We start from the raw sequence: 15,401 nt of genomic DNA, 5'->3' as shown, positions 1-15,401 counted from the left end.
ACTGGGATTTTTTAAACTCATATTTCCTGTCCTATGCTTTGGAAAATAAGCTAGCTACACACATTAGATGTCTGTCAGCCGAACAATGCTTCAGCCGATCATTCGGTCGACCGCCATCTTAGCCGACTCTCTCATGCTCAAGAGCGCATTCACAGCTGAACGCTCCTGTGTTCTCTTTGAGAAAGCCACCAACTAACAAGTTGACTGGAGGCTTATCTCCAGGAGAACAATGTGATCGGCAGTCCGTAATTGGACATCCCTGCTCAACATCTCTCCCAACTATCAGTCGCCGGCGTCCCCATACACATTAGACCATCAGTCGAACCCATCAATATCAGCAGGTTCAGCCGACATTAGTCTAATTGTATGGGGGCCTTTAGAGTCTTTAAAATCCCCAGTGGCCAATGTGAAAATAGGCAAGATTTCTCATTTTTATTTGTAATACAAATTACGACATGTTTAAAAAAATTAAATTGAATATAAGACATTTAAAATAAAATAACCTGCCACTTTGGTTCTCTTTACCATTAAAGCCTGATTTAAACAATATGGTGATAACCTTGCTTCAATAAAGCAAAATGTAAATTGTAGATAGTTCTCATAATGTCTGGCATCATCAGTGCTTATTAACCCAGTTTCCAGCTATACAGGACTTCAGTTCTGTAAAACCATGAGGCTGGACCCCTTGGGATATTCCACACGATAGGTTAAAGAGGCTCTCCAGAGACGGAAAAAAATAAATAGAAGAAATGTCATTAAAATTAAATTCTAAAATACCTTCAGGCCATGTGCACACGTTGAGTATTTGGTCAGTATTTTACCTCATTATTTCGAAGCCAAAACCAGGAATGGGTGATATATACAGACGTGGTGACGTGTTTCTATTATACTTTCCCTCTGATTGTTCTACTCCTGGTTTTGGCTTACAAATACTGAGGTAAAAAACTCACTGAATACTCAAAGTGTGAACGTGGCCATAATTAGCAAATCATGCTTCTCTTGTCTAAGGAGGTAGTGACAAATCTCATCCATCTGTGCGGCACTCAAAAAAGCTGGCTAGTGGTGGCTCTAGTTATGGTCCTTGGCCTATTCTGCTAAGGCCACGTGCACACGTTGAGCATTTGGTGAGTTTTTTACCTCAGTATCTCTAACCAAAACCAGGAGTGGGTGATTGTTCCACTCCTGGTTTTGGTTACAGATACTGAGGTAAACAAGTCACCAAATACTCAATGTGTGCATGTAGCCTAACTATAATTTCTATGAAACGCTTCAGCTTTTCAGAGAAAATATATCTGGCTGCAATCATGCCGCCAGGCCCTGATTTCTGTTGTTCATGGTTTGGGCATCATAAATCAACTACAGGTTTATTTATCTTAGTCCTTTATATAGCGCCATTAAATCCACAGCACTTTACAGACAATATGAGCATGGTCCATTGGGGCTCACAATCTAGGTTCCCTATTAGTATGTCTTTGGAGCACCTGGAGGACATCCACGCAAACACGGGGAAAGCATACAAACTCCTTGCAGATGTTGTCCTTTTTGGGACTTGAACCAAGGACCCCAGCGCTGCAATGCTAACCACTGAGCCACCATACTGCCCTAAAGGCTCCCTTTAAATACACATTAAAACATTCGGTCATCAGATAAAACGGCATAGACCTACTCCTGCTCACAATGGAAGGTGGATTCCAGTCTATGCTATGGGTAAGGAATTATGGACTAGCATAACTTTTAATTATACAATGTTTAAAGGCATTTTCTGGTCCTTATAATTGATGACCTCTCCTTATGATATGCAATCGATATCCAATCAAGGAGGGTCTGACTCCTAGCAGCACGGCTTATCAGCTGACTGAAGCGATCCCTATTTGTTTACCAGGACGGCTCCATACTCTCAGTAGTGGTGATACCTGGTATTGCAGCTCAGTCTCAGTCATTTCAATGGTAACAGCAGTGTGCGCCATTTTCAGTCAACGGATAAGTGTGGCTGTCAGGGGTTGAGATCCTTCCACAGTTATGACATTGATTGACTTTCTTAAGGATGGGCCAATAATTTTGCAGTCACGGCAACTACTTTAAAACTGGATATGGCATGATCCCAACCTGACTATAATAAAGCCCATATTACTTTGAAGAGACTATTTTCATAATCAGTGTATTATTAGCGCCATTCTACGTTAATATCAGACTACAGGCTCGCTCACACAAGCGTATAAATTGGACAAGTGCAATCCGATTAAAATTGGATTGCACTCGGACCAATGTTATACTATGGGCCAGTGAGGATCTGTGATTTTTTTTCTCATGACAATTTGCCATGAGAGAACAATCCCAGCATGCTGCGAGTGCATCCGATATTCGGATCGCACTTACCCATTCAAGTCTATGGGTGCGTGTGAAACATCGGACTGCACTCGGATGTCATCCAAGTGCAGTCTGATTACAGGCAATGGTGAAGATGGAGAAATTAATTTCTCCACCTTTCCCGCACCTATGCTGTAATTCTCTCATGCAAGAGAATCGGATCGCACTAAGGGGACACTCAGATCAAACTCTGGCGGAGTTTTATCCGACTGTCATTAGCAAAATCGTCCTGATTATCTCACACAAGAGAACATATGCTCCTGAGTCCCCGGCCTTACAAGGGCTGTAGTGAGCGCTGTGTTACCTAATGAACAATGACAGGAGGTAAGCATTTGTGAAACATAATTGCCACATTCATTTGCATCATGTTCTCTCAAAATATTTAAAGGAAACATGAAGAAACTCTATTTTGAGAAAGAATTCTTGATTGCAGGAGAGGTGCAGATTACCACAGCAAACTACGGTCCGGTGGACACATGCATATAGAGTATAGAAGAAGGTAAAATGTTTGATGCTCTCACTCAGTATAGACAAAGCTGAGCCCATGGGGGCCAGAATTATGATCAGTATACCCAAAATGATAACAGCACTTAGAGGATATCCTGCTTCTTGACTAATGTTATTAGAGTAATTTTTTACTTGCACCACTTACTAATACACAGGAAGATACAGTGTGGTGTCAACTGTACCTCCATTCTCCAAGGTGTACAAAGTACAAGATAAAGTTGTTTGATTTGTGTCATAAAGATGAAATAAACCTGTCAGGGATGAGACTATAGCCTGCTGTGGGCAGACTCAGGCCTCGCCTAGTGATAGCACACTGCAGATGGTAAGGGGTCGCGTCTGAACCTTGAGGCCTTATTCACACATTGAGTATTTGGTGAGTTTTTTACCTCAGTATCTGTAACCCAAAACCAGGAGTAGGTGAAAAATGCAGAAGCGATGATGTGCTTCTATTATACTTTTCCTCTAATTGTTCCACTCCTGGTTTTGTCTTACAAATACTGATGTAAAATACTCACCAAATACTCAACGTGGGCACGTGGTCTTACACCTCAGAGAAAATGGTGCTAATTTTTAAGCACTTTATGGAGTGCATGAGATGTTATTGGGAAGAGCAGAAATGGATGTCATAATTCATGTTTTCTTTTTTTTAACTGTACTCAGCCACTATAATTAAAGGGAAAACCTGTCAACTCTAAAAACACTATTTACCGGTAGATTTATTGGTAATGTGCAGGTAAATATCATTTAAAGGGGTTTTCCCCAAAACAAAGTACATTTTAATTAATAGATCTTGGAATAAAAATAAGTGCCACAATTGGAGGTGTTAAAAAAAAGTTTTTGTCCTGAGATAATCTTAGAAACGTGTCTATTTGAATGGCTGTGTCTGACCATGCTACTGGACAGCGAAGGAAGCAAAAGAGTATACAGACAGGACAGTATGGGATAGCAAATGATTCTTTATGTGAGGAAAAGCAAGTTTTTAAACAGGAAGTGAAATGTTTTTCCTCACAGAAATCAGCAACTGTGATCCCGTGCTGTAATGTCTGTATACTCTTTTGCTTCATCCCCTGCCCAGAAGATGTGGTATGATCAGACCATGTTCCTGCACGGTGAGACACAGCTATTGCACAGTACACAGCAGGGGCACATTTATAAGATTATTGTAGCACAGGAACATTTGTTTTTAACACATCCAATTGTGGAACTTATTGTTATTCCAAGATCTATTGATTTACCCCTTCACGACATATGACATACAATTACATTATATACCGTGTCTCTGACTTTGACACAGGCTTGACATCCATCTTTCCCGGCAGATGGCGGCTGATTTAATACGTTCGTGTGAACGAGCCCACAGATTGCAGAGCAGTCTATGAGCCAAGGTGCATGGGGACTGTAACTGCTCCTTGCACCGCCCCGATGACTGGAAACAAGTGGCTGCTGAGAAAATATATCTTCATTTTCTCCCTGTAGCCGTGCCTCAATGAAACCAGCACAACATCATTTAAACGCTATTTAACTGCAGATTGCCATTACATCTGTAGATAGTGTGTTTTTGAAGGTGACAGGTTCCCTTTGGTTAAAATAAAAAGAAAATCTTTACTCACCTCCAAGAATTGCTGAGAAGCTTGATGTTAGTGAAAACTGGTTTTCAATAAATTTGGGAAGAAATGCTGCAAAACCGGTGGTGATTAATGCGTCTGAACAGCTGGCGAATGTTAAAGTCATAAGAACAGGATTTTTTATCAGAAGCTAAAGTAAATGGAGATTGACAAGTTAGTGAAATGAAGCCTCACATAATACCATGTTCATAAATGCATTTCTTATTCTGTTCAATTGTGGATATATGTCAATATAAAACTGTAAGTTGTGGATGCAAAAAAGTGCCAATGATTCCGCGCTCCTCTGGGTCAAAAGAAGGGATGCAATACCCAGTGCTTGGTTAAGAGTCCATTTATTTAGAAGCTAAAATCAGACGCGTTTCGTGGATGTCCTGTCCACTTCATCAGTGCATATCTTGTGTCAGGTATAGCAAGGAGTAGACATATATATACAAAAAATGTAAAAAAAAACTGGCGCCAAAACAAGGTGGCCATTAAGGCAGAAAAGTACAATCAATAAAAAGGCATAAATTTGAGTATCCATCAATGTATATATGCGTTGGGAATAAAATATTGTTAGCATGATTAAAAATAATTAAGAACTGATATAGTTCAATGCAAAAAAAAATAATAATAATTAAAAAAAAAAAAAAAAAATATATATATATATATATATATATATATATATATATATATATACTGTATATGTATAATTCCTGAAGTGGGAATTGAACCTGTTGTATTTCGATCGACTGGATTGTGTTTAGATCCTAATCATGGTACAACCCTCTAGCCACAGGTGCTCATGTATATTGATATAAAACTGAACAGAGTAGAACACAATTATATCATCCATAGCGGCAGCATCGGACTGGCCCATCAGAGAATCCTCCACTAGTGCTGCAGCCAGGGTGCAGATTATGATGAGCACAATCTAAGGCCTAATGATACTGGGGGGGTGGCCAGACCACACTCATTATACTCATTTACGCCACCATTTGCACCGCGCACCTCTGACAGGGAGTGTTCCTACAGCTCTGCTCCCTGCAGCAGAAATTCATAGTACAGCTGCAGAAAGCAATTCTTGGCTTACTCCCAGCACTTTTTTATGACTCAGTTGGCATGATGATGTCATCGCACTGCCTTCATTATTTAGCCAGTACCATAGTGGCATGTGCAATATACCTATGTATACCATATTTGAGATTAACTGTGCATTTGCTGAACATTTTTTGTCCCTCCTTTACTTGCTTTCTCTTTGAGTTATTTGATCAATTGTTCTTAAGGGAATCTGTCAGCAGGATTTTGCTATTTAATCTGGGAATAGCATAATATAGGGGACAAGACTCTGACTCCAGGGATGTGTTGTAGTTTCAATACAAACAGTGTTTTATCAGCAGGAGCTTAACACTGCTAGACCACAGCTCACATGCACAGCAGTCAGACTGTGTAACCCCACCCCCATCGCTTGCTCCCAATGCACAATGTACACAGGAAGCTGCCAGTCAGGGGTGGGGTGGGATTATACACAGAAGACTTGTCTCTACTACTTCTTCATTAGACAAAACAGATACTCTAGGAAAACTGCACCAAACAGCCCAGTAAGTGATACATCCCTGGAATCAGGCTTTCTTGCCCTATATTTTGCTGCTCTAAGATTATGACAGATTCCCTTTAAAATTTTTCAATAAAGTATTTGACAATTTATTAATTTTTTTGGTGGTCTTTAGTTACCTTTTGTAACTTCTTGTAGGCAATACAGCTGATAGGAGTGGTATCGTGTGAGATCCTCTGGAGAAATAAGTGATTCTCTGATTCTTTTAACACAGTGGAGGAGAAAGCAATGAAAGTGGGGTAAGGTTGGGAGAGAGGACATGAAATTGCAGTAAATTGGGAGTGTGAGAGAGAGGTCATGCAATTGTATTGAATTGGGGGGTGGGAAAGATAATATAGAATTGTAATGAATTGGGGGATGGGAAAGATGATATATAATTGTAATGAATTAGGGGTAGGGGAGATGTAATTATAATGAATTGGTGTGAGAGTGAGAGAGTACATGAAATTGCAATGAATTAGGGGGTGGAAGAGAGGATATGTCATTGTAATGAATTGGGCGTGGGAGAGAAGACATGCAATTGTAATGAATTGGGAGGGTGGGGGAGAGGACAGGGTGGGAGAGAGAAGAATTGATTGTAATGAATTGTGGGGGGTGACAGAGGGGACATGTAATTGTAATAAATTGGTGGGAGGACATAGGGCAGTGACTGGTAATGAATTGGGAGGAGAGATTTGTATTAGTAGGGGAAACAGTGGCTAATTATAGTTAATGGGGCGCTTATTGGTGTGTTATACAGTGGCTATTTGTATATTACTGTTGTACTACATATGCAATGATCTGTGCGGCAAACACTCAAACTCTGTAGTGACTAGTCATGGCTGGAAGATGTCGACATGAAAGTGCAACAAGATGGAGAAGCAAAGGTAAATAATTTTATCAGATGAGCCCTCAGCATTGTTACTGAATATAAATATTTATTCTGTATCTACACTGCATGACTTGCAGAGTGCTGATGGAGTACTACTCGTGTTTGTAAAATAACCTCACTTATTATAGAATAGCTACATCCCTTATTACATAGCATAGTCTCTTGTTATGTATAGCGCCAATTCTTATTACATAGTGTTTTCTCTTGAAATCTATAGTACCATCCCTTGGTAGAAAAGTGTAATCTCTTGTTAGGTAAAATGCCGTTCCTTATTATACAGTGTACGCTATTATTATGTATAGCACAGTCAACAATTATATAGCTACACCAGGAGACGTGGAGGGGGCCGTAGGAGGGCAACAATCCAGCAGCCGGACCGCACTTCACAGATGAAAGCAGGTTCACACTGAGCACATGTGACAGACGTGACAGAGTCTGGAGACGCCGTGAAGAGCGATCTGCTGCCTGCAACATCCTTCAGCATGACCGATTTGGCAGGGTCAGTAATGGTGTGAGGTGGCATTTCTTTGGAGGGCCGCACAGCCCTCCATGTGCTCGCTAGAGGTAGCCTAACTGCCATTAGGTACCGAGATGAGATCCTCAGACCCCTTGTGAGACCATATGCTGGTGCGGTTGGCCCTCGGTTCCTCCTAATGCAGGACAATGCCAGACCTCATGTGGCTGGAGTGTCAGCAGTTTCTGCAAGATGAAGGCATTGAAGCTATGGACTGGCCCGTCCGTTCCCCAGACCTGAATCCGATTGAGCACATCTGGGACATCATGTCTCGCTCCATCCACCAACGTCACATTGCACCACAGACTGTCCAGGAGGTGGCGGATGCTTTAGTCCAGGTCTGGGAGGAGATCCCACAGGAGACCATCCGCAACCTCATCAGGATCATGCCCAGGCGTTATAGGGAGCTCATACAGACACGTGGAGGCCACACACAATAATGAGCCTCATTTTGACTTTTTTTAAGGACATTACATCAAAGTTGGATCAGCCTGTAGTGTGTTTTTCCACTTTAATTTTGGGGGTGACTCCAAATCCAGGGCTCCATTGGTTAATAAATTTGATTTCCATTGATGATTTTTGTGTGATTTTGTTGTCAGCACATTCAACCTTGTACAGAACAAAGTATTCAATGAGAATATTTCATTCATTCAGATCTAGGATGTGTTATTTGAGTGTTCCCTTTATTCAGTGTATGAATTTTAAAATGCATTGCAGCTGCATGGACTGCACTTATAAATCTGAGGTTCTTGGCACACAGTTTAATTTGTGATGTTTTAGCCCATCTGCCCCTTTAGATGGGAATCTTCACTATCCAACTTCCATCTTCTAGGCCTAAGGCCATGTGCCCATGTAGCGTTTTTACGGCAGCGAAAACGCTTGTAAAACTGTCTGCCATGCAAAGCAATGTGAATTCGGACGTGCTGTGCACATGATGCGCTAATTAGCGCGCCGAACTCACATTGCGTTGGAAAATGCAGCATGACCATTTCTACCTCGATTACGCTGCAAATTCGCGGCCATTGAGGAACATTGAAACACAGCAAAGCCGCAGGTATATGTGGATTTGCTGCATTTCAATTAAATTCAATGGCCGCGAATTTGCAGCGTAATTGGGGTGCGTGTGGTACCCGGGATGAAGAGGAGACTACAACTCCTCTTCATCCCGGCTATCACGCGGAGAAAAAAAGAAATAAAAAAGTTAAAAATAAAAAAAAACTGTATACTCACCTCTCCGGTCTTCTCCCAGCGGCGTCCTCTCTCCTCGGCGTCCCGCGGTGTACTTGCAGGACCTGCGGTGACGTCATTTAGTCAGCTGATGGTCACACGACCGCTGACGTCAGCGGTCAGGTGATGGTCGTGTGACCATCAGCTGACTAAATGACGTCACTGCAGGTCCCGCAAGTACACCGCGGGACGCCGAGGAGAGAGGATGCAGCGGGGAGGAGACTGGAGAGGTGAGTATACAGATTTTTTTTATTTTTAACTTTTTAATTCTTTTTTTTATTATATATGCTGCATTTAAAGCATTTAAGGTGGTCACACAATATAAATCCATGCCGGTTGCATAGGTTTATATTGTGTAACCAACTTGTCAAGCACTTTTCCAAGTGATGCTCAAAATCGCTTGGAAAAGTGCTTGAAAATACGCATGCGAAAACGCATGTAAAAACGCTGAAAAAACGCTTCTCTCTGGCAGAAAAAACGCATGTAAATATGCATGCGTTTTTTTCTGCCAGAGAGAGGCAAAAACGCTCTGCATCAAATCTGCTACGTGGGCACATAGCCTTAGGCCGGCGTCACACCAGCGTATGGAATCAGATGTGATATGCTAATGACCCTCGGCTCCTGCTCTGCTGCGAGCGGGAGCCGAGTGTCATGCTACTGTGCTGTGATTCTCTAGCATGAGAGGATCGCAGCACAGCTGCGGAGAGACGGAGAAAGTAATTTCTCTATCTCTTCCATGGCCTGAATCGCCGTATATCGGACTGCACTGAGCTGACATGCGAGTGCAGTCCGATTTTTCCTCGCACCCATAGGCTCGTATTGACGAGTCTTGTGCGATATACGCGTACAATCGAAGCATGCTGCGATTTTGCACGCCCGCCAAATACACCTGAGAAATTAAACGGTGATCTGAGCTGGCCCATAGAATAACACTGGGCCGAGTTCTATACGATGTTTTATCGCATAGCACTCAGCCGTGCTATACGGTAGTGTGACTCCGGCCTTAGTCTACAAATCTAAAAGGGGCAGGTACGATTCAGCTCCAGATAAAAATAGCCTTGGGCAGATGAGTGGCGTATTTGTTTGGTAATATGCTAGTGTAACGCAGTCAGTGACCTTCATCTGTACATGTATTTGGGGTTTATATGAAATGTCAAATACTAATATTCTGAAATACTGTACATGTTATTTCAATAATTAGTAGTAGTAATAATATTGTGCTGTTAGCATTATTACCATAAAAGCCAAAGGAAAATCTTTAAAATTTTTGCCAATATTTTTGGACTCAACAATACTTTCACTTCCATTGTCATGTGCTTGTGAAATCCGTTCAGCTTGCACTGCTGCTGTTCCTATAAGGCAAAAAATATATGATATTTTATCAAATAAGAAAATACACAAAATTGTTCCCTAAAAACAGAAGGATAAGAAATAAAAAAAATATATACATATAGCTGTACATCATATACATCACATTCCCATATTTGGGACCCTTCAGAGCAGCACAAAGTGCAACCTCTTTATCAAGAAACAACAGCAAGACCCCGACAGTGGATCCATCCTTAGGATGTCATTTGACCACATCTGGAGAGAGTCATCAGGTGCAGCATTTAATGCGGCATCAACCCTGGCGTTTTATTGACTAACACAAAATATATTTGCTTTGTATTTATTTGCATTAAGAGGTAAACTCTGCTGAAAACCAATGCATCTGAACATAGTTTACTTACCAGGCAAGTGTTTGGGGAAACAGGAGAAGGGTACAATCAGCATCCAGGTCACGAGACCTACGATTAAAAAGGCAATCCACCACGCTCCAAGCCAGCGTGGGTCATTGGGAGACATAGGCACGCTTCATTGGGAGAAAAAGTAAATGTGATTAAAAATAGGCACAAGATTTAACACCCATTATACTGTAGTTAGTCTATTTGATTTTTTTAAGGATTATAGTAGGGTACTATATAAAGACAAAAGAAACAATGCTCATCTCAAGTTCCCCTCCAACCGATACTACTAAGGTTTGCATTGTTCGCTGCTTCCTAAACCCTTTCCGCACTCATAAAATCATTGGCTCAAGTTGGTCTTGTTTGTGGTTATTGAATGACTGAGAAGACATTTCCTAGCATTTTTGGAGGACAATTCTGTAAGACTGGTATTGTGCATGCCAGTCTTAAAGAAGCCCTCCCATGAAGTTATTTATTTACTAAATGTGTGTATATAGTATATGTATGTAGTGTGTGTGTTAATATAGTCACCTACCACCGCCTTCATTGGGATCCAGCGCCTTTCTGCTCCTCTTCTCGGTGAAATCTTTAATGAATGGCTCACTGTAATACGGTTTGCCAAATTAATTAAGAGGCGCATGCCACTTAATGAATTTGGTGCATCTTCTGTGTGGCTTTCGACTCCAGTAACATTTCTGGCATAAGAAACAATGGCACTTTTGATGAATTTGACAAGTAAGCATATGTGGCACCCCAGGGGTCTGGTTTCCACAGTAACAGCAATGTTATGTCTGAGAGCAGGTGGGAGGTCTCTTGGTCAGGAATCCTATGTATGCCACACCTCCTGCCCAGTCCTGGGAGGGGAAGAACTTCCCCTATATAAACCTGGGGCTGAGGCAGGGTTAGTTAGTTCAGAGGGAGAGTTCAGCCAGGAGGGCTGACAGGGAGCTGTGGCTCCGGCTGGGCCCAGCTCCTGGGCCATGCCAGAAGTAGAGACAGAGAAGAGAAGCAGCTATGGGAAGAAACAACAGGAGCTCTGTGGGAGCAGTGTTACAAGGAGTCAGGGACTGGCAGCTGCAGAGCTCGCCCTGACTGAGAAGATTTCTTACCGGACCCGGAGTCCGAGGCTGTGGGGACTAACTCCTACCCAGCAGCAGAATCCGTCAGGCAGGGGATTCCAGGTCCTCTGGCCAAGAAACCCGAAGGCACGGTCACACGCATGGGACCAGCACCGCCGTCGTGGAGCGGAAGCTACTAGAAGGCCCCGAGTCACCGGCCATACGGGTGAGCACCACACGGTACACTCAGGGACGTGGGCTACTTATACCCGCCTCTAGCAAGGTAGCCAGAAGAGTACAGTTAGTTTGGGAGGCCTACAACTCTGCCTGGCCAGGGGAGATCCCATCTGCTCAAGGACTGACCAGGCCCCAATTGCTAGCCAGTACTCCGGGAGGGTCTATCGTTGTCACCAGTAAAGACCCTGAACTACACCGTACCGTCTCTGAGTGGTTCCTGCTACCCCCATCATCCACGTCGGCTGCCCTGAGGCCATACCCCTCCCGTTGGGGGTTATACCATCCCCGCTGCACCATCCTTCCACCGGCCTCAGCGGTCTGCCCTGCAGCGGCAGCTCCAAAGCTGCATTCAACGGGTGGCGTAGTCATCCAACATCTACTGCTAATAGACTCGCCACTTAGTTTGACTCCCTGGGCACGGACCGGGTCACCGCCACGAGACTACTACCCCCATCTGATCCGGCTCCGGGTAAGCCCCCGTGCACGCGATGCCGCACGACACAGAAGGCCCAGGGGCGCGTCAACTTTTGGCGTAGTCGGCAGGATTTCGTGCCCGCAACCACCGGGTACTGCGTGCCTGAAAAAGACTGTTCAAACTTACCTGTGGTGAAGATTCCCGCCATCTGGCGCCATCTTCCGCTTGCTTCCCGCCATCGGTGGAGTTTTCCCGCCATCCGGCGCCATCTTCGGCCTTCTTCCCGCCATACGTGGAGTTTTCCCGCTATTGGACGCCATCTTGGGGACGCCGCGCGGGAAGAAGAGGGGCGTGGACTCCGAAAGCGCGCGAGAACTGAAGTCCCGCCTCACGTCCGGACGTTGCGTAAGGTCCTGGAAGGAGCCCAGCAGATGCCGACGTCACAGGAGCGCGACGGAAGGTCCTCAACCCTGACGATCCACTGCGGAGCCGCGGCCTACGGAAGAGGATCATCGCAAGGTAGGCCACGGTCCACTAGGGGGGAGAAGGATGTCGGATACGGAGGAGAGCTTCACCGCTTCAACCCCCGCCAGCGCCACCGCTGTTGCGGTCATGCCTTTCACCATGCCCTATATCCCGGGGGCAGCCTGGCTACCCCAGTACTCAGGGGAGTCACATACCCTGCATGACTTTAGAGAAAAGCTGGATAGCCTCTTCCAGGTGTACCCCCTCACAGAGGAGCAAAAAGTGAGCATCCTGGTGGCCCAATTAACCGGGGCAGCCCAAAGGGAGGTAAAGTCCTGGCCACCTGGGAGGAGGACTGTCGCAGAGATACTAACCCAGCTAACCGAGGAGGAGCTGCAGTACTACCAATACGAGGAAAGCCAAGAGGACCCGGACGGGTCTGAGGACTACCCTCAGGAGGGAGCACAAAGAGGACATAGCTACTGAAGGGAAGTAGCGTGAATAAAGAGCTGTACATAGTTACCCGTTAGGGTACAAGGACTGCTGCTAATTAAAATATGGTCCCCGTTGGGATTAGTGAATTGTTCCCCGTGTGTCCCTATCCCTTACCAGGCTGAGGACTGTGAGCAGACATCCCCTATTCCTTACCAGGCTGAGGACTGTGAGCAGCCAATCCTTATCCCCACTGGCCGAGGACTGAGAGCGGCCATATCCTGTAAATAATTATGTGTTTCTAGTAATTTATAGGAGTCCTTGGTGGATTTACCGGGAATCCTTTGTACAGTTAGTGGAGCGTAACCCAGGATGGACTAAAAGACTGTTAAGGACTCTGGGCAGGACAGACCCCTACCTGGTTACGTCTCCCTGTTTTGGTGAAATGGACACCTTTGTTTCCTTCAAAGACTGCACCTGGTTGCAGACACGCCGTAACCATCATTATGTGTTTTTCTTATTGTATTATTATTGTTTATACCTTGTCATGTTTTTCTAAAAATATGTTTAGTCCCGGAGTACTAAATTTCACTAGGGGGGAATGTGGCACCCCAGGGGTCTGGTTTCCACAGTAACAGCAATGTTATGTCTGAGAGCAGGTGGGAGGTCTCTTGGTCAGGAATCCTATGCATGCCACACCTCCTGCCCAGTCCTGGGAGGGGAAGAACTTCCCCTATATAAACCTGGGGCTGAGGCAGGGTTAGTTAGTTCAGAGGGAGAGTTCAGCCAGGAGGGCTGACAGGGAGCTGTGGCTCCAGCTGGGCCCAGCTCCTGGGCCATGCCAGAAGTAGAGACAGAGAAGAGAAGCAGCTATGGGAAGAAACAACAGGAGCTCTGTGGGAGCAGTGTTACAAGGAGTCAGGGGCTGGCAGCTGCAGAGCTCGCCCTGACTGAGAAGATTTCTTACCGGACCCGGAGTCCGAGGCTGTGGGGACTAACTCCTACCCAGCAGCAGAATCCGTCAGGCAGGGGATTCCAGGTCCTCTGGCCAAGAAACCCGAAGGCACGGTCACACGCATGGGACCAGCACCGCCGTCGTGGAGCGGAAGCTACTAGAAGGCCCCGAGTCACCGGCCATACGGGTGAGCACCACACGGTACACTCAGGGACGTGGGCTACTTATACCCGCCTCTAGCAAGGTAGCCAGAAGAGTACAGTTAGTTTGGGAGGCCTACAACTCCGCCTGGCCAGGGGAGATCCCATCTGCTCAAGGACTGACCAGGCCCCAATCGCTAGCCAGTACTCCGGGAGGGTCTATCGTTGTCACCAGTAAAGACCCTGAACTACACCGTACCGTCTCTGAGTGGTTCCTGCTACCCCCATCATCCACGTCGGCTGCCCTGAGGCCATACCCCTCCCGTTGGGGGTTATACCATCCCCGCTGCACCATCCTTCCACCGGCCTCAGCGGTCTGCCCTGCAGCGGCAGCTCCAAAGCTGCATTCAACGGGTGGCGTAGTCATCCAACATCTACTGCTAATAGACTCGCCACTTAGTTTGACTCCCTGGGCACGGACCGGGTCACCACCACGAGACTACTACCCCCATCTGATCCGGCTCCGGGTAAGCCCCCGTGCACGCGATGCCGCACGACACAGAAGGCCCAGGGGCGCGTCACATACCCACACCCTGTCCCACCCCAGCTCTTCCCCAGCTCCGTCCATTTTGGCAGAGCTGCTTCAAATTGGCAAGAAAACATCAAAATTCGCAAAAAATTTTGCACAACTCTGTGTTGTGCAAAAACTTTGTGACTTTTCAAAGTGTTTTATGACAGTTTTCTATTACCATCTTTTCAGTTAGCCATTATAAGGTATCAACCACTGAGGACTCTCAAATCTAAATATTTTTATATCTATTGGCTAACCACAAAGTACAAAGATATAAGTTTTTCTGAAGTTAATTTTCTGAGCAATGTAAAAGTAACCCTGATAGCCAGGATTACAAAAGCAAGTGACTGTCATTGGCAGCACAGGATAAGAACCCTACTGACAGGTACAGTGCTAAAAGGAAAATACAACATACGGTATGAAGGCTAGCCAAATTCAAACAAGAGGAGGAGAATAGTGTTGAGCAAGTAGGTTTCATTAACCCTTTCTGGCGAGCACGCTCGGGTGCTCGCCGAGTATTTTGGTGTGCTCGGCATTTCTCCTACTGTCACTGCAGCTGAAAGTGTTACGACTGTTAGATAGCTGTGACACATGCAGAGATTGCTTGTTTGACAGGCAATCTCAGCATGTGTCACATGTCACAGCTGTCTAAGAGCCGCGACACTTGCTGCTGCGGCGACAGTAAAAGAAATGCCGAGC

General features: G+C 45.1%; 1 protein-coding gene across 3 annotated transcripts in view; it reads right to left on the bottom strand.

Annotated features, from left to right (window-relative positions):
* SLCO4C1 (solute carrier organic anion transporter family member 4C1) overlaps positions 1-15,401 on the bottom strand; it is a 221,891-nt gene that overhangs the window by 62,833 nt on the left and 143,657 nt on the right. For all 3 annotated transcript variants that reach the window (XM_073677952.1, XM_073677943.1, XM_073677935.1), the window contains 3 exons: positions 10,436-10,557; positions 9,942-10,057; positions 4,485-4,629 (listed from right to left, as the gene is read on the bottom strand). In XM_073677952.1, the coding sequence (XP_073534053.1) occupies positions 4,485-4,629; positions 9,942-10,057; positions 10,436-10,557 (383 nt within the window). The remainder of the gene's footprint in view (positions 1-4,484; positions 4,630-9,941; positions 10,058-10,435; positions 10,558-15,401) is intronic.

The sequence above is a fragment of the Phyllobates terribilis genome, unplaced genomic scaffold (assembly GCF_046119375.1).
Source record: "Phyllobates terribilis strain yellow unplaced genomic scaffold, ASM4611937v1 Scaffold_1__5_contigs__length_1240528914, whole genome shotgun sequence".
Taxonomy (NCBI): Eukaryota; Metazoa; Chordata; class Amphibia; order Anura; family Dendrobatidae; genus Phyllobates; species Phyllobates terribilis.
Note: the sequence above shows the minus strand (reverse complement) of the source record. Positions and strands in the feature narration are given on the sequence as shown.